The sequence below is a fragment of the Nematolebias whitei genome, chromosome 2, assembly GCF_014905685.2.
Source record: "Nematolebias whitei isolate Nwh7 chromosome 2, NemWhi1, whole genome shotgun sequence".
Lineage (NCBI taxonomy): Eukaryota > Metazoa > Chordata > Actinopteri > Cyprinodontiformes > Rivulidae > Nematolebias > Nematolebias whitei.
In genome coordinates, this window is record NC_056499.1 from 23,592,340 (window position 1) to 23,610,865 (window position 18,526).

Sequence of the window (18,526 nt, forward strand, 5' to 3'; positions counted from 1 at the left end):
ATATACACACACTAGAGCATATGGGATTTTCCTGCAGGGAGCCTGATAGTGACTGTGCAGCAATAAGATAATTTCCTGTCAAAGAGGCTTTTATCAATCCATCACAGTGCTACATCCTCGTGACTAGACTCCTTGGATCCCTGTCAGCTCTTTCTCTGACTGAGCAGTGCTTAGAGTATTTAAAATTATTTCAAGAACCTTTTTAATGTCCTCTATAAAGTACAGTTATGCTCTTTGTGATGCAAAAGAGCAATGTCTTGCATTTGTTCATGTGAGTAATACTCTTATGCTAGAAGAATCAAAGCATAATTTACCACAAAGCTTTGCAGACATGAATACATTCAATGTTTAATGAATGTAAGAAGAAGACTTTCGGGAGGAGATGATAATTCGGGCCCTTAAATCACAGCACCATGCTGTGATAACCATGTTTTGACAACTTACATGAGGGTTATACCGGTCATCTTCTCCATGGGGCCAGATGTGTAAAACTGTGTAGTTTCACGGCTAAAGGAGTCTACGCATAAAAACAGTATTTCCAGACCTTTGAAGCTGTTTTTCTTTTACCACAATACATAAATCGCTCCAAGAATAAGTGCATGAATGATCAGAGGAACATGAGGGTTGCGTACATTCTCATTTCATGTTTTGCCTTTATACAATTTAGTATGCGTTGATGAAAAGGTGTACTCTTGTTTTTTTGGTGTATGCATAAAGTATATAAAGTCCATCAGAATTCTTTTAGAAGCATACATCTACTTAAAACGGAATAAACACATATTATCACCAAACAGATGTCTGATATTTCTCGTTGTTCGTTATGATAAGTCTGCTTAATCTGCCCAGTTGTTCGCTCTAATAATACATTCATGGGTTTTTTACAGTTTGCAGCTAACCCGTGACAGTTGAGGGAGCTACATCATCAACATGCACAGAGTGACTCCAGATTGTTTTCTCTGTCTGTGAGGGATTCAGCGGCTCTGGTCAAAACATCCACTAAATCTCATCTAAATTTGGCAAAGAGCGGGGAAAAGGGAATCTAAGTGTTGCAGGAAATGAAAGAGGCTGCTGAAAAAAAGGAAGATTACAAAGCCAGCAACTTGTCAGTAGGTCAAGGATAGACGATGTTGCCCATGTTGGACTCTGATAACACTTAATAAATGCAGTTTTCTGTGTCTATATATTTGATATTAAAGAATCAAGTCCTTGGGTCTCTTTTCTTGTATTTTTCATGTATCCACAAAAGCAAACAGACTTGAATGGGACAGCTGTCCCACTTTATTGTGCTATATCTACACAAGGTCATCCGTTTGATGTTTTCTCCAACATGAGCGGTGACTCGTGTAGTAATGTCAGACAACGCAGGCGTAGACTTCTGAGGTCAAATGCACCATTCAGTGGAAAGGCTGCAGGCGGTGATCAAAGAACACCTCCACTGCGGCACCACGGATGCTTTTTTTTCTTCCTTCCTTGATTTCTTTTAGGTCAAGAACTTCGTCTGTTAATATTTCCTAGCTGCTCTGCGTGCTTTGATCTGCATCCCTGCTTCCATTTATTGCAAGTTAATAAAGAAAAGTCCTTCTGAAAGCCCATTTTTAATCAACATTGTAAAACAGCACAAAGATTCTTCACTGTGGCGGACATGTGATTAATAAGGACTGGTGTACATTTATACATCATGTTTATCATATAAATAACTATAGCTTTACCTGTTTTTGTACTAAAATGTAAACTGATTTTATTATTTATTAAGTATGAAATTGTTCTCACAGCTAGGATACTTCCAGATTAAACAGAATGTATTTTTTAATCTGACTTCATGACATTTATAACCCTCTCTCGTTCCATTAAAAACCCTCTCAGTGGGACTTTTTCTTCAAGAAGTTGGTATGCAGATAATGATCTGGACACTTTGACTTTTAAGAGTGAAATAAAAAGTCTAAGAGGCGTGATCAAAAAGCATAAAAGTGCTCATGCATCTGTCTCCATTTTTATCATTGCTCTTATCTCAGAGGCAGATGATTCTGACGACTCTTGATTTGTCCTTCAGCACTGTCCACTTCAATTCACTTCAGATACAGAGCATCAATTCACAAGTCATCTCAGGGCACTTCACAGAAAAAGTTCAAATCCAGCTGTGCGCAGTTGACTTCAATTTAATTTATGTCAACGTAGTCCATTTCACTCTAATTATTATTCAGTCCAATGCACTTAGATTGAGGTACATTCCAGTTCAGCCAGTTCAACCCAGTTCAGTATGTTTCAAATGACTCCAATCATGATTTTCTTCTGTACAGTCACGTTCATTACATGTGTAAATACAAAAATAATGATTAATAAAACATTATGTAGTTAGAGAAGGCAATAGGTCATGTTGAAACTACACTTCGATCCCCTGTTCTGAGCCAGCATTGGGTAGGTAAGCATTAACAATAGACTGTTGTTAGCAGGCCACAGACTGACGAAGTCCTCCAGATGGAGGACGAAATGTTTCTCACTTAAAGAAGGTCCAGATGACATGATCTAACCTTTTTTGTTGTTAACATCAACAACAACAAAAAATACTTTAACCAGAAGATACCATGATGCAAACTTCAGAAGGATGCACATCTACTGCTTGTCAGGAGGACGAGACCAAGGTGCAAACACAAAGCAGTTGGTAATGAAAGCCTACGTAGAGACAGAATAAAACACAAAGTTAGAGACAATAATAGTAAATATTTACAAGAAAGAGAAGTTTGACGAGGAGGTCTTCAGGAAATCCTGTCATCCGGCAGTCTTGCCTAACTAATGATTCGTTTAAATCTTTTTTTTTTTCTTCTTCTTCTTCTTTCGGCTGCTTTCTTCTTCTGGGGTCACCACAGCGAGCTAACTCGCATAAAGACTTAGCAATTGTATTGTATTTTTACATCAGATGCCCTTCCTGATGCAACCACAGACCACCGAGGTAGAGAGAGAGCTGTCATCAAGACATCAACCTCTATCTTGTCTGATTTTAAAAGCCAAAAAAATAAATAAATAAATAAATAAATAATAATTCAGATGATTATGTCTCTAAAGACGTGCTTATGGTTTGATTCAGCAAGTGTCATGAATAAGTATAAATAGTCAAGTAAAATTAGCATAACAGTGGAGTCATATGTTGTGCTGTCCACCAATATTGACTAATAAAACATTTATAAATTGTGCTCGTCCAAACGCAGCACCTTGTATAGCTTCTTGACTCTGGTTTATGAAGAACATTAATTATTTATGCAAAAAAAATGGAAACCATCAGATAAGAATGACATAAACCAGTTTATGTCTGTTTTCTCAATTCTAATAACATGTACATGCCTCTGCATGCTAATATGGTAGACTGCATACAATTTCAGCACTAAAATCCAACATGGCAGATATCATTACAGGTCAGTGGACTGAAGCAATGAGAATGTTATGAGTAACTTTTTAAGTGTTTTTTGTTGTTATTGTTGTTGTTATTATCATAAGCTGACATGACAACAAGGGCATGACATCAAGGTGGTTTTTACAACCAGGAGCTGCTGATTACTATCTCAAAGCTCAAACAATATCTCAACTACAGCCCCAAATTTCAAATGAGTTGAAAAGGAGGTGCTGTAGATGCATCCCTATCTCCCTGCTGGCTGTGCTCGAGTGCCTGACTGATGAGATTCTGGAACTGGCAGGAAACATGGCTTGTGACAGCAGAAGGACCGAGATTATCCCTCGGCACCTACAGCTGGCTGTCTTCAGCGGCGATGAGCTCAGTAGACTGCTGGGAGGAGGAACCATCGCTCTGGGAGGACTTCTGCCTGGCATTCGGGTGATCCTGCAGCCCGGGGTAACTGAGAGGCCCTCTGAGTCTGGGTGGATGGATCAGCATCTGCGGCCAGTTTCTTCTGATCCACTATGGGATAGACCTTTACAAGAGATCCTTCCTGCCTACAGCCATCAGCATCTGTAACATATCTTAATGAAACAAGGATAACAAGTTACAACATTTAATTTCCCTTTGGAATTAATAAAGTATATTTGAATTGAAGCTCTGAATCCTTACTAAGACTGTTCATACTGATTATCGTACATCTGTTGTATTTATTTGCATACCCAGTCACTAAATATAGATTGATCATACAGGAAGGAATTTATTAGAGGTACTCATTTCACTATTTGGTTGAGATGGGGTCTTAAAATGGTTAATGGTTTGGTTTGCAGTCTTTTAGTCATTTAACTGTTGCATGTCTTTGTGTTCCTGCAGTACAAACAGGTTGAGCAGTACATGTCCTTCCACAAACTGCCGGCTGACATGAGACAAAGAATTCACGATTACTATGAGCACCGTTACCAGGGCAAGATGTTTGATGAAGAGAGCATCTTGGGAGAACTGAACGAGCCATTACGAGAGGTAGGAAAAGTGTTTATGTTGTGGTTTGCTGAATGTAGCCTGTGATACATTAAAAAAACATCATTCTTAGTCAAGCTATGTGCTGAGATTTTCCTCATTCTCAAGCAAGTATTAGACCACATGCAAACAAGGTAACAAATGAAATCCTAGACCTCAGCTGACTACCTTTAGATCCATTTTGTCTGAAATTCTGACAGGTCGGTGCTTTTTGTAAACCTTCAGCCTTGTTATGCCTTTTTTATGTTTTACACCCCTCTATCTTTTTAAACAGGAAATAATCAACTTTAACTGTCGAAAACTGGTGGCGTCAATGCCTCTCTTTGCTAATGCCGACCCCAACTTTGTGACCTCCATGCTCACCAAGCTGAAGTTTGAGGTGTTCCAGCCTGGCGATTACATCATCAGGGAGGGCACGATTGGCAAGAAAATGTACTTCATACAACATGGAGTTGTCAGCGTACTAACCAAAGGGAATAAAGAGACCAAGCTTTCAGATGGCTCCTACTTTGGGGGTAAGTTGAGATGGTTACTCACTGTGGAGCTTAAAGCTGTGTTGAATTACTATTTTAGATCCTTATTTACAAACTAAACTTTCTTACTTGACCTCTTGTAACTGCCACTAAAGAGAATGATGAGTGGCTACAATGTCAAAAAGAATAAATAAATAAATCTCAGAACTGGAAAAAGTAGAATCATACCAAAGGCCATCTTCAGTTGCAGAAAAAAAAAAGCAGTGTGTAATATGGTGTTGGCTGTAGTTTTTCATATGAAGAAACCTATACATTTACACATAAGATCTTAGGATTTTGATGTTTCTGTGATAGTTTTTGGTTTGCAAAAGCCTGAAAATGTTTGTGGCTTTGTCAGACTGAGAGCAGAATGGTGCAAGGATACTGATTTTGGTTCCCTGCTATCGTTTTATAGTCTAGACACCTCATGCTGTTATAGGCTGGCATGTCTTTGCTCAAAGTTTCTGGTCAGAAACATCCCCTTATTTTTATGTTTCTTTTTTTTAAATACTCTGCTTAGTTTGCGGTGGCACGGTGGCACAGTGGTGCAGTTGGTAGAGCTGGTTCCTCTCAGCAAGAAGGTTGCCAGAATGTTTTCGAGTTTGCATGTTCTCTCCGTGCATGTGTGGGTTTTCTCCGGGTACTCCGGTTTCCTCCCACAGACCAAAAACATGCATGTTAGGCTGATTGGTAACTCTAAATTGTCTCTAGGTGTGAGTGAGAGAGTGAATGGTTGTTTGTCTCATTTGTCTCTATGTGGCCCTGTGATGGACTGGAGACCTGTCCAGGGTGTACCCCACCTCTTGCACAGTGACTGCTGGATATGAGCACCAGTGCCCCTGTGACCCGAAAAGGAAGAAGTGCGTAAAGATAATGGATAAATACTTAGTTTGCCTTTGAATCTGCACTTTTTGCTGTCCTGTTGCACCTCAAGCAGTTGGTCTAAGTTTGTATTTGAAATTTAAAGCAGATGCATTTTGGAAGAAGTATTCGTTTTTGGAAATGGTCTGTTGTGCATTGCTCGTCGCCTCACTTAAAGTTCAGCTTCATGGTTAATGCAGGACGTTTCCCTTAATTCACATTTCATAAATGTAGAGCACATCCAAATGAGCAAAACAGCTTTTTCAGTCAGACATATGCATCCAAATGCCAGAGAGATCAGGAAGCTGTGAAATTACTCACTATATAAATGCCTAGCTCTGGTGTGATAACCCTGCCTTGTTATGTATTTAACTTGCGCTATGTTCTTAATCAGGGTCACATAATGCCTAGCCCTCTCATGGTCCCACTGAGCTGATGACACATGTAGGAGACAATGCTGCCATACTGCCCTCACCAAATACCAATTATTTTGACTGCTGACAGCATATAATTTAGAATACAGTACACTGTTAAGTAATTAGAAGTGGTGGCAAAGCATTTAACTGCACATGACCTGGCAGTGAAAAGTTTAATTACGCTTTGCCTGCTCAAGTCTATCTCCATGCCCTTTCTCCGCAGGGGTTTGGGAGAAATAATGAAAAGATGGCAAGCAATCTATCTCTACATATGCCAAAAGCAATCAACACTTATGACAACATGGTCACGCCTCTTGCAAAAGGTCTTTTGAAATGCCCACAGTTCTCTTGGCTTTGGTCCCTCTTGGGCATAGCAGTCCTCAAATTCAGAAAATTCAGTGTGTTCACATCCATTTCTTGTGCATGTATACTAAATGTGGTTGATTTTGCCAGCATAAAATGAGATTGAGCTGCTCAGATTTACTGATATTCTTACATTGTCAAATGAAATGCATATATGTTTTTGCTTTAGGTGTAAAGTGTATTACAGCTGAGATAAGTGCAAAGGCACTGATTCTTAAACAGCCACCTTGCACACTTTAATTTTAACCCTTGGATTTGTAATTATTTTTACTGCAATATTTGCACAAGTCTTTTGATTTCATGATCCTGTTTTCCTATTTGTTTATTTATTCATTTTTTTCCTGGCAATGCCATTTCTCTAAGGGTGTAAGTGTGGGGGGGGTAGTGAGGGAAGCCTGGAGCCACTGGGAGTTTGTTACCAAACACGAGTTAGTCATTCATGAAATTAATTGATGTAGGATCAACACTATGAGTGTGCAGCACATGTGGGTTTCAATGTGGCTGTTGGTATCAAGCAGAAACATAAAATAAAAACTATACTGTATTTTTTTTTCTGTGTTTATACAAGGATTTGTAAATTATCTCTGTTCTGATTGCAATTCTTTCTAATTGTGCGAGCTTGTCCATGCAGAACAGAAGCCCTCCAGCCATAACAAAGCTTTTCCTTTTGTCAACTCTGGTTTACAGTACGCCAAATTGCACGTGTATCTTCTCATCAGCATCTCGGCACACTCGTGCACCGTTCTGTTCATTCATTCAAAGATGACCTGAATTATTTACACAATTATAGACTCTGCAGTCTGTTACACTTTGTTAGCTGTTGGATTAGCTCGAGCCAGAGAGCCTAAAGTCTAAAGTGGACTCGACATGTCCTGGATGGGAGCGTCGGCTGGGCACACAGTGATCTAGAGAAGAGGGGAAATGTAATGTGACTGCAGTACTCACGCCAAGGGACACATGGATTTCTGCCAAGGCTGTTCTCTGGATGCTGCTCAGGGCTGTGAAAGAAAACATGCACCCTCCACCCCCACTCTCAGCTTGCCTCTTTATCTCTTCATGATTCAGTATTGAAACACTTATCAGAACATCTTCTGCACTCTCTGTGTGCCAAAACCGAGGAGGCTGTTGTGGTGTTATAGTTCAGCCTTTGTTGTGCAGTAGGCAATGTGTTGCCAGCGCAGACTACGGCACGCGTAGGGTCGAAGCAGAGCTCAGTGACCTTGTGATGGTGCTGCGTGCCATTCAAGGTGTTTATCAAATGCCACATTTGATTGAACCTCTAAGATGTCTCACTTTGGCTCTGTGTGAGTGGCATGTAGTAGCCCTTTGAATGAAGTGGGGAGAAATATGACCGGCAGGCAGATGAAGGGGATTGAAAAAGGGGCTTGAGATGATGCACATTTTGCCATCGCCTGTGTCATCTTCTTGGCTCTACTCTGGTTCTCTGTGAGTGTTCTCACTAAATCCATAGACTTTCTAAATCCTAGGATAAGGAACCAAAAGGTTTTTTCTTTCCCTCATTCTATTTATTATATTCCCCTAGACTTCCTTTTTCTCGGAGATCAAAGAAACTGCTTTAAGAGCTGTAAAATGGCCGCTCAAACATTGAGTCAGAACCCCTTTTTCCTCCTGTTAACCCATTTGACACATTTTTCTGTCTTTGACTGGAAAAGCTTAACTGAGCAACTTTGATACAATACACAGTATAAGGATACATGATGATATTGGTTGTTTTTAATTTAAAAGGCATGCAATGCAAAACAATATGCTGCAGAACATTGTTGGACACTGTATATTAAGGTAATAAAAATAATGATGATGATGATATTAATAATAATAATAATAAAGGCCTGTGCAGGCGTTTCTGTGTGGAGTTTGCATACTTTCCCAATATATGTGTGGGTTTTCTCCAGAGATTCAGTTTTTTTTTTCCACAGTTTAAAACATGCGTGTGTGTTGGACCTGTTCAGACGTCCAACTCACAACCAAGGGTCATGCGAGCACAGATAATTAGTCAGTGGCTTATATTAAAATCCAACACTTAAAAAAATAACTAATTGATTAGATCTAAAACAGTTCATGCAACAAATCTCTAAACGTTCACCTTGAATGTTTTATGTTACAACATATTTCATATGAGCTGAGTCAACACAACCTCTTAGTTTTGGCTCAGCTTGTAAGATATATAAATGAATAAATATTTATATTGTTGCAAGGTTTGATCATAATTTGTCTTGTTTCAGTTTGATTTATTATTATTCACTTAAAAGACAGACACAAGTAACACAAAGTTTTTACTCGTCAGTAAGATTCTTACTTTGTCACTAAAATGTATAATTTGTGTAAATCAAACCATATGCATATATATAAAATATTAAGAGTAAGTAAAATACCTGAACAAACCAGTTTAATTGGGCACAGCAGCGTTTAAATAGTTTAATTAACACTAAATGATAATAGTACCATCTTACCTTGTCTGGATAGATGTTAAACACATTTTTTCCCCATTGTTTATAATTTTTTCTTATCTATTCTGCACCACCGCTAGATTATTTTTTTTTAAACCTCAGTATTTTCTGTCCACAAATATCCATTTGAAACTGAGTTTTAAAAAATCTGCACTTCGGAAGAATTGTATTTTAAAATAGGTTTTCTCCTCATTATATCTGTGGCTGTGTGTAGACAGCAGGTGCACATGCAGCAGAAAATCTTATTTTATTTGAAAAACATCCAGGGAAGTGTAGATCAGTGATGTACAGTCAGGGAAGGCAAGTGATGCAGTGCCACACCTGTCATCACGACAAGTAAAATACCAACAATGATAAGAGAAAATACATTTGACCACTTGAATGTTCTATAAAACTGTTTTATAAAACAGTTTTCTGAATTATTTCAACACTTCAGTGGTCAAAATCGCAGAATTTACACATTGCCTTTTCAAACACATGGAAGAAATGCAGGGTGAGGCAGTGTAGTGCTCTGGTTCACCTCTGGTGGCGCTGTGTCATATAAATTATATGAAGCAGGCAGTTGGTGCACGCCCATTGCTGTCTCTCTTGATATCGCCAATATACATGTTTGATTACACATGTGCTGCACATGCTGATGTTCTACAGTCTGTCTAATATATTGAATGAAAGTGTGTGTCATATTTCTTCATTCTAACTGGTCATAATGCACGCTGAAAATACACAGGGTGAGGCAGAAAGTACCGTGCTGCACCGCTAGGGGGCAGTGCTGCCCCATAGGGACAATGAAGCAGGTGCAGTCGCTGTGTTCTTCTGTTACACAGAGGGACAGGGGTAAAGCAAATCGGTACACTCATTTAAATTTGTTTAGCCAAAATGGAAGATCATACCTCAAAACTAAAGGATTTTTCTAAACACATAATTTTTTCAAACTCATTCATCTTCAAATAAAGTTAAGATAATATGTTTTTTATTTATTTAAAAAGAGAGACATATGGAGTTGATTAAAACATAATTAGATGCCTTTAAAACACACACATGTACAGAGAAAACATGCATGCTCCGCCCAGAAAGGTCCCCGGCCAGAATTTGAACCGGTGACCTTCTTGCTGAGAGGTAACAGCTCTACCAACTGTGCCACCCCTAAAGTGTTTCCTATTTAAAAAATAATAATTAACAAGTATGTGATGTGGATTTTTTCCTGCATTTTTGTGTATTCCTATATTCAGCTTTTATTGGCATGTAAAAGGATTAGGACATAACCAGGGCCAATAAAGAATTTCACACTTGTCTGAAAATATTTATCTAGAATAAAAACTGAGAGGCATCAAACTCGAACAAAGGCGTTTACCGTGACTAGGATTTTAGTTGTTGCAATTTCTTTGGTCTAAAATGACTGCACATTGCACATTTGTAAATTTGCAAGAACTCCTTAAGCTTACATGCCTGTTATGTTTGTTCGTGGAAACATGAATATCTTTGAGTTTCAGCTCAGAGATTGAAAAACTAAAATGATAAAGCGGTGTCTCAGTGTTAGCCGTGCTGCTGTCTCCGCTTCATCTGCGCATGTCCACTAAATGGTGTTTGTGTAGTTATGCTAATGCTGTGAGGGAGCAAATGCGGCACGTCAGAAGGAATCAAGCGGCCCACTGCGAATGTTTCAAAGGTTAGAGAGTGTCCGCTCCGTGGGCTGGGGGCACCAGGTGGAGAGGGAGATGGAAGCTGACAGCAGGACTCAGAGTCCAGGTGAGATCTGGCAAACCTGGCTGCAGGACACAAAAGCTCCGCCATCGTCAAAGCAGCCCTGCACACACTCATTAATTCACATTCACACTCACTTCCCTATATGGAAGAAGACAAGTGTAATGTTACACACATAAAAAAATCACTTCCAGTTAAAGAGCAAATTCAAATTTTGCCATTTGCATTGTGTCAGGTTCATGCACAGCTGTTTGTAGGCATCACATGATTTACAACACGCACAACTTTTTTTTTCTTATAAAAAAACATGAAGACACCTGAGAGTTATAAATGATACAGCAAATACAGGATGACTTTGAACCGATATGTTATGTGCATACACAACAAACAGTGTCCACGTGTACTTTTTATTTGATCAGTTCCATTTTTTCCATCCATAACTGAATGAGGTCCTTGTTTTAATAATAATAATGAATGTATAGTGTTTTTTTCTTTTGACTTTGTGTTCATAAATGTTACAATAAGAGGATTTGGGATTACTATGGTCCCTCAATTATCATGGGGTTAAGTTCCACACACTCCTGCGATAGGTTAAAAACTGCAAAGTAGGAATGTTATATTTATTTTAGTATTTATATATATTTTAAGGCTTAATAAACCTTTCCCACACTCTTGCAATGTTCTTAACAATGTTCTAAACTCTTAAACCTATGCAATTTTAACAATTACTTGGGTACTACTCACCAGCTCTGCAGACCAGCAGCTCAGTTCTGGTCGAGCTCGGTTTGGGTTCTGCAGACCTACCATGCAGCGATGAAACCCACCGTCCCATCCAGGTTCATGTGCACGTGGATAATTGAGCTTCAGGAAGCTTCAGGATTATTTGAGACTTTCCTGCCAGTTCTGTGAGCTTAATATATAGATTGTTACTTCTGACTTTGCGTTGCAAAACTTTCCCTTCATTTCAGCAGAACGCAGAGGCTGGAAGCACTGTTGGTTTCTGGGTAGTGTAGTTCTTTTGACTTGAGTTACATTGTAGGCTTATTAAAAGAAAACTACAAAATGGCGGCGCCCGTCCAAAGTATTTTTTCTTCTGTTAATTTTTTTTATCCCCTACCATCCCAATCACGTGAGTAATATTAAAGTTGACAATCATGTGCCATGTACAATCTTATGTTGAAAAACAGCGAAAGAACAAGTCCGCAAAAGTTGAACCATGAAGTAGTGAGGGACTAGTGTATAACAAACTGAATAAGTGAGCATGTGAGCGCAATGGGAACTGAAAGCCTTGAAATTCATAAAGATGCAAACATCTATTTATTAAAACCCATGGGTGGGGGGGGGTCACTGGTGCCCATATCCAGCAGTCATTTTATGAGAGGAGGGGAACACCCTGGACAGGTCACAAGTCCATCACGTGGCACAAGTGATAAATTAAGTGTATTTTGCAGAAATTTACTCAAATTGTTAAGTTGGCATTCATTTTCAGTAAAACCTTAGAGAGGACATTAAAACAACTGTCGCAAGCTTTAATACAAATGTCAAATTGTTGAAAAAATTTAAAGATTTCTTTAACCCTTTCTTGTCTTCACACTTCCCCACACACTTTCTCACACACTCACAAAGACTTGCAATCTATTCTCATACTTTCAGAGCTGGTGCAGGGACTCAAGGGAGGCATCTTCCCAGTCAAAACCCAGAACACGTGGGCTGCACCATCCAGCAGAAAACCACTCATGTGTGTTCTCATTCTCACCAAGGTCACAGATGATGTCTCAGTCTTCTCTTTCCCACAGCAACATCCAATTTTAATTAGTGTCATTCAATTTTAATGAATGGGTTGTCCCTTAAGTGTGAAAATGAAATATATTATTGTTTGAGGGGGGAAACATTTTGCCTACAGAGTTAGTTTGATGAATTCTGTTTTAGCAACTTATAAGGACCAGGTCAAACACCCATTTAATTTCCTAAGTGCTGCACCGCTTCAATAAAAATGTTTCTAGATCAACATCACATTAATTCACAATCCCACAAAACCATTATATCATTACCTTCCTGGAATAAAAATGCTCATTATTAATAGTCAGATTAATAATTACCCCATCTTTAGTGGGACGTTCTGTTGTAACACAGGGCATTTTACAGAATTCAGGCAACTAAGCCTGCTCTATAATTTCATGCAGGGTTTGGGAAGTATCACAGAGTCACAGGAAATGTGAGTAAGCAGAGGAAGGGGAGCGTTCATAAATAAGTTGAACATAAGTTGTGCTTTTTGCAGAAGCAGTGCAGTGGGCAGGCTCACCTGTCGCTCAGCACCACAATGTAATTTATATTTCATTTTTCAAAGTTGATTCATGTTCTTTTATTTAGCCCCAAAGTTTTTCAGTTTGCATAAATGACTAAAAATATGTGTTTTGTCCTTGGTGATGCTTTTATTTCAGAATATTAGTTTGTGTCCCAGTTGTTGCAGGGTGGCTACTGTTAGCTACAACAACTACACATCAACAGTTCTTACGATCCATGGGTGATTGCGTTACCTTTTACATACGAGTACCTTACTAAGCATCATGGGTCAAAATTAAAACAAAAGTTTGAAAAATGTTCAGCAGGTGTTTTGTTTGACCTTGTTTCCGATTATATAATACTCAACACCAGGAGTGTAGCACAAGCTGTCTACAAATTCTTATGTCTGGGTTTTTAATAAGATTAGTGATTTGCATGCCATTAGTATCACATCAGAGGAAACGGGTTTTTTCTTTCTCTTCCAGTTAATGTTGTAACAACTGAAAAAAAAAAAGAGACATTCACATTTTTAGGATTTTAGAAAATGTCTATACTCGTCTTAGTTTCCTAAGAGCTCGTCCAGCTCTACTGTTGGGAGGAGGCCATGTTTGTGAATATATATCCATCCATCCATCCATTATCTTTACCCGCTTATACCATTTTGGGTCACGGGGGTCGCCGGTGCCCATGTCCAGCAATCACTGTGCGAGGGGCGGGGTACACCCTGGACAGGTCGCAAGTCCATCACAGGGACACATAGAGACAAACAAGATAAACAACCATTCACTCTCTCACTCACACCTATGGACAATTTAGAGTTACCAATTAGCCTAACATGCATGTTTTTGGTCTGTTGGAGGAAACCGGAGCACCCGGAGAAAACCCACACATGCACGGAGAGAACATGCAAACTCCACCAAGAAAGGCCCCTGGACCGGGGTTTGAACCAAGGACCTGCTCGCTGAGAGGCAACAGCTCTACCAGTTGCCCAGTTGCGCCACATATATATATATATATATATATATATATATATATATATATATATATAACTTGTCTCTCAGCAAATCGGTGTGCTTTGTCTACTAAATTGTGCAGTGTTGTATTTGAACACCTGCAGGGGAGCTCTTCTCCAACAGAAACTAACAACCAGACAAATGTTCAGCTTTAAAAATCACACCAATGATGAATAATAATTATTACAATTTATTCATAAAATACCGGTAGGTCAAAATAAGTCTAGTTTTTTTTTTCAAAAGGTCACTCCAGTAGATTAAATTATAAATGTGTGGGTGGCTGCCAAGGCGAGTTCAGTAAAACTGTCACTTAAGATTGATGTATTTTTATAGGTTTATAGATTTATAGGTTTTTATGTTTCTGTCTGCACCTGACCTGTTTTGGACCTTGATTGTTGATATTTTTATATACCTGTCTGCTATTATATTTTAAATTCTTTGTTATTTTTTTTATATCTTGTGTGATTTCTTGTGTATGTTCATTTGTACTGAAACTCTGGCACAATTTCCTGCGGGATCATTAAAGTTCTATCTTATCTTGTTTTCTCCCAATTTTCCTGCAACTTTGGCGGATTCTTTTTTTGACCAATGAGTCTCTCAACAGTAGCAACTCAGTGAGATACCACCTTAACCAGACATCAGTCATACCCTTTTAATGGATGTAGACTGATCTGCCACTTAAAAATTAAACTTTTTTCTGCAAAACTTCCAGCGTTGATGGTAAAGATAATAAACCCACATTTCACTATACGAGTCTAAGATAGCCCAATTTCTATTAAAAAAAAAACAAGACTAAAAAAGCAATTCTGTCGTAAAGTCTCATAAATGAGTTTTATGACATGCACTACCTTTTAGCTTTTTTAGTTATAGCTGTCAAAGACGTTTACCATTTATTGTTTACACGACAGATTAGTACAATGGATTTGTTAAATTTCCAAATAAAGTTCCCATGGCAGTCCATAGTTTGGTCTCACTGTTGGATAAGGCCAGAGGGTTCACTGCAGCTCAGTACCTCCTCCAGTGTTGGCTTCATCCAGAAAGCCACGGGACAAGAGGATTTAACACCGAGCCGTGATGCTCCGCTCCAGAGGGGATTACTGGAGCTGTGCTGCAGGTCCATTTCCCACAGCACAGCTCCAGCCAACGCTGCCCCACCAGGACGTGCTTGCAACACACTCACGTGAGTGTGTACGCTCATAGTTACTTCACTTTGTTTACATTTGTACTGTTCTCCTGTTAGCCAAACCATGGTCCAAACACCAGCCCTCTCTCTCATGCACACACAGTGTACATAATGCTGTGTACCTTTGGTTCAAATAAAGAACATGCTCACTCTCTGACCCATCAAATCATGAATTTCCCTAGTATCACCACCACATCACTATTTTTAATATGCTGCAAAAGTCTAACACTGCCGTTAGTGCTTTTACTGGCAGTCAAGAAATTTGTTTACAGTCTTTATTATATGAAACTGAAAGGTTGACTAGTTTTCTTACAGGAACCAAATGAACAAGACATGTTCAGGTAATTAGTTGAGTTCCAGAGCTAACGTTTTATACATGTTCTGGCCAGTGAAAAATGCTCAGCGTGCTTTCTCAAATCTGGAAATACTGAGTTGAGTGAACAGGAATCAGCTCATGATGCACAAAGTAAGCTTCAGAGGCGATCTATGGCAAATCTCTGTAGGTGGATGAGGCAGCCTTAGCCCCAAAGCTGACAGTTGGCTTGACTGATTCATGGTTTGTGCTTTCACACGCAACCCCTCTGTAGGATAATTACAACTGATTAGAAACTGTCAGTGATGCAGTGATTGTAGGGAACAATGTCTTGTACTGTAGCTGTGATATTACTTCAAGTTTCTGCTTTTTGCAAAAAGCAATTGAGTCACAACAAATGATGATGGATAGAGTTTACAAATCTAATTGTCTCTCATTTAACTCAGACTTATAACATTTACAGTCTTACTATTTTCATTGCACTATTTGCGTGTGTATGCGTGTGTTGCACGTTCTGGTAGTTTGCATAGAAGAGGTGAAGAGTGGCAGTGACTGATTTCCACTGTGCAATGTTGGCATCATCTTCACAGTATTGTGAGCAATCTATCCCCTTCCTACACCTGATCACCTCTGCTAATCTTTAGGCGATGTTTCAGGTGCGCACATCAAATGGCCTTGTAATAATTTGTTTTACTGTGGACTGGTTACTGAGGATTTATTAGCATTTGCGTCACATGTTGTGCATGAGGTGGAACGAAATTGTGTACACAAGGTCCCAGTTACATACAACAATAGCAAAAATATAAAGTGTAAAAAGAAACAGTAATAAGCTGTTATTTATTTGAGCTGGATCCTGCCAGAACAAAATCTGGGAACTCTCTTGTTTTGTCGGGGTGCGTTCCAGCAACTGTTTGCTTTGATCCAGCACCTCTCAGGCTTATTAATAAAAAAAGTTATGAACAATTAAGACTGTCTTATCATTTGGGGAGCCATGCTTGAACCGTGTCGCTCCCCTCTGCTGCTGCAATAATAAATAAATAAATCAGACACATCCTCAGTCCTTCACTGCTGTTTTTATGATGCTCTGGACGCTTGTCACCAACAGCATGCATGTGACAAGGAGTAAACTCAAAGTGAGAGTGTTACCTGACCTCTCTTTCCTCTTTTGCATTGACAACATTTTTTAGTTTTATCAATGAGTTTGTCAAAGCCTGATTTTGATGTTTGTTTGGGTTTTTTTTTGTAAATGCAGAACTAAACTAACGTTTAATAAATGTTAGGACTCTAGTCTTTGCTAACAAAATATATTTTATGTCATTAAAGGACTTGTCAGGTTCTTCTCTTGTGAGTATAAGCATCCCCCAGGACCCCACCCCCCACACAGCCAGCCTGCCCACTATTTACGTTCCGGCATCGATCCGTTTACAAATTAAGCCCTGGTAATAAGGATTTAAAATATAGACTAAGAAATACTCTAAACTAAGAATACGTTAAACACTAACAGTGCAAAAACAATATGCCGAACAACAGCAGCACAAACATGAGTCTGTGTGAGCAGATGAGTACGAATGAACACAGCAGCATGAAATAATCAGCAGCATCAGATCAGCAGCATGAAATAATCAGCAGCATGGATAGTCAGCAGCACATATCACCAATCAAAATGGCATTACAGGGATTTATTTTATTTTATTTTATATGGCATTCCAGTAATGCCATAGTCAGACTCACCTGTGTCTGCTATTTAGCATGCAAGCTACGTAGTAAAATTATTTGTTATAGAAAACAGTTTATCCAAAGTTATCCACGCTATTAATACACAGATGCAAATTTAGCAAATAAAGCAGTAGTGATTACATCTTGCAAGGAGAGCATGCACCGCCCAGCAGGAAGGTGCTGCATTGGCAGGTTCTATGTGAAATTACACATTTTGCTGAGTGAACGTAAATATGTGTTTAGCAGAGACAAGTAAAGCAGACAACAAGAAACTTTTTGATGTTTTTAACCCCTAACTTTGATGCAGCCTCATTTACAAGTGTCTATAACTTCACGGTGCCACAAAAAGATGGATCAATGCAGAAAAATATACAGTAAAAAATGACACACAGTGTCTTTCCAGAAAGATGTTGAGACAGTAAATAATTGAGAAGGGCAGCCTACTTTACAGGAAGCATGATTCTCCACTGATTACCCATGACTGTTGAAGCATGTGTGTGAGTTTATTTTTTTTTTATTTACTGATGAAAATGATGTCAAATATCATGCACTTAAAAGGAGATAAGGGAAAAAACTGCATGAAAAATGGTATAACACAAGTTTATTACTAAACCATGCATCAAAGTTTTTTATTCTCAGTCCATATAAATAAACAGGCATCTTGAGCAAAATTTAACAATACAAATATTTGTACAGTATTGTCTGTAAAGCACAATTGATACTATTTGTCCATCAGAAATATACATTCTTATGTATTTTATGATGAATAAAATGCCTTTATGATAATCCTCCTCTGCATATTTGCATTACTGTGTGCACTCAGCCTCATTCACTCAGTGCTTGAAAAACATGCAGCATCTATGTAGACACGCCTGTTTGGACTTAACGCTGTTTGTGCGCCTCAGTTCTACAGCAGTGCAGCTTGTTAAATGGAGCATTATTTTTGTTCCTAAGCGAGAAGATCAAATGAGGGCTGGCAGACCCATAAGCTTAGAAAACAGCACTTAGTGTTGCTCTGATGGAATACAAAATGTTGCATTTTAAATTCTGAAAGATGAAACAAAACAAAAAGATTTTTGCTCCTTTTTTGAAACACATTTAGTGGGCTTCACTTGGATGCAGAATTCTGTAAATTATGTGCTTTAAATTTTACTTTGATAAAAGTAAGTTACATGCACATCAGTAGTCCCTCGTTTATCGCGGGGGATCCATACTCTGAAGCCCCGCGATAAGTGAAAAACCACAAAATAGGAATAGTAGTACAAGTAGTAAGTAGTAGTTTATATATATATATA

General features: G+C 38.7%; 1 protein-coding gene across 1 annotated transcript in view; it reads left to right on the forward strand.

Annotated features, from left to right (window-relative positions):
- The window catches only part of LOC119430125 (potassium/sodium hyperpolarization-activated cyclic nucleotide-gated channel 4-like), a 40,578-nt gene that overhangs the window by 15,280 nt on the left and 6,772 nt on the right, over nucleotides 1–18,526 (forward strand). The window contains exons 3-4 of the mRNA XM_037697562.1: nucleotides 4,259–4,405; nucleotides 4,677–4,917. Of these exons, the coding sequence (XP_037553490.1) occupies nucleotides 4,259–4,405; nucleotides 4,677–4,917 (388 nt within the window). The remainder of the gene's footprint in view (nucleotides 1–4,258; nucleotides 4,406–4,676; nucleotides 4,918–18,526) is intronic.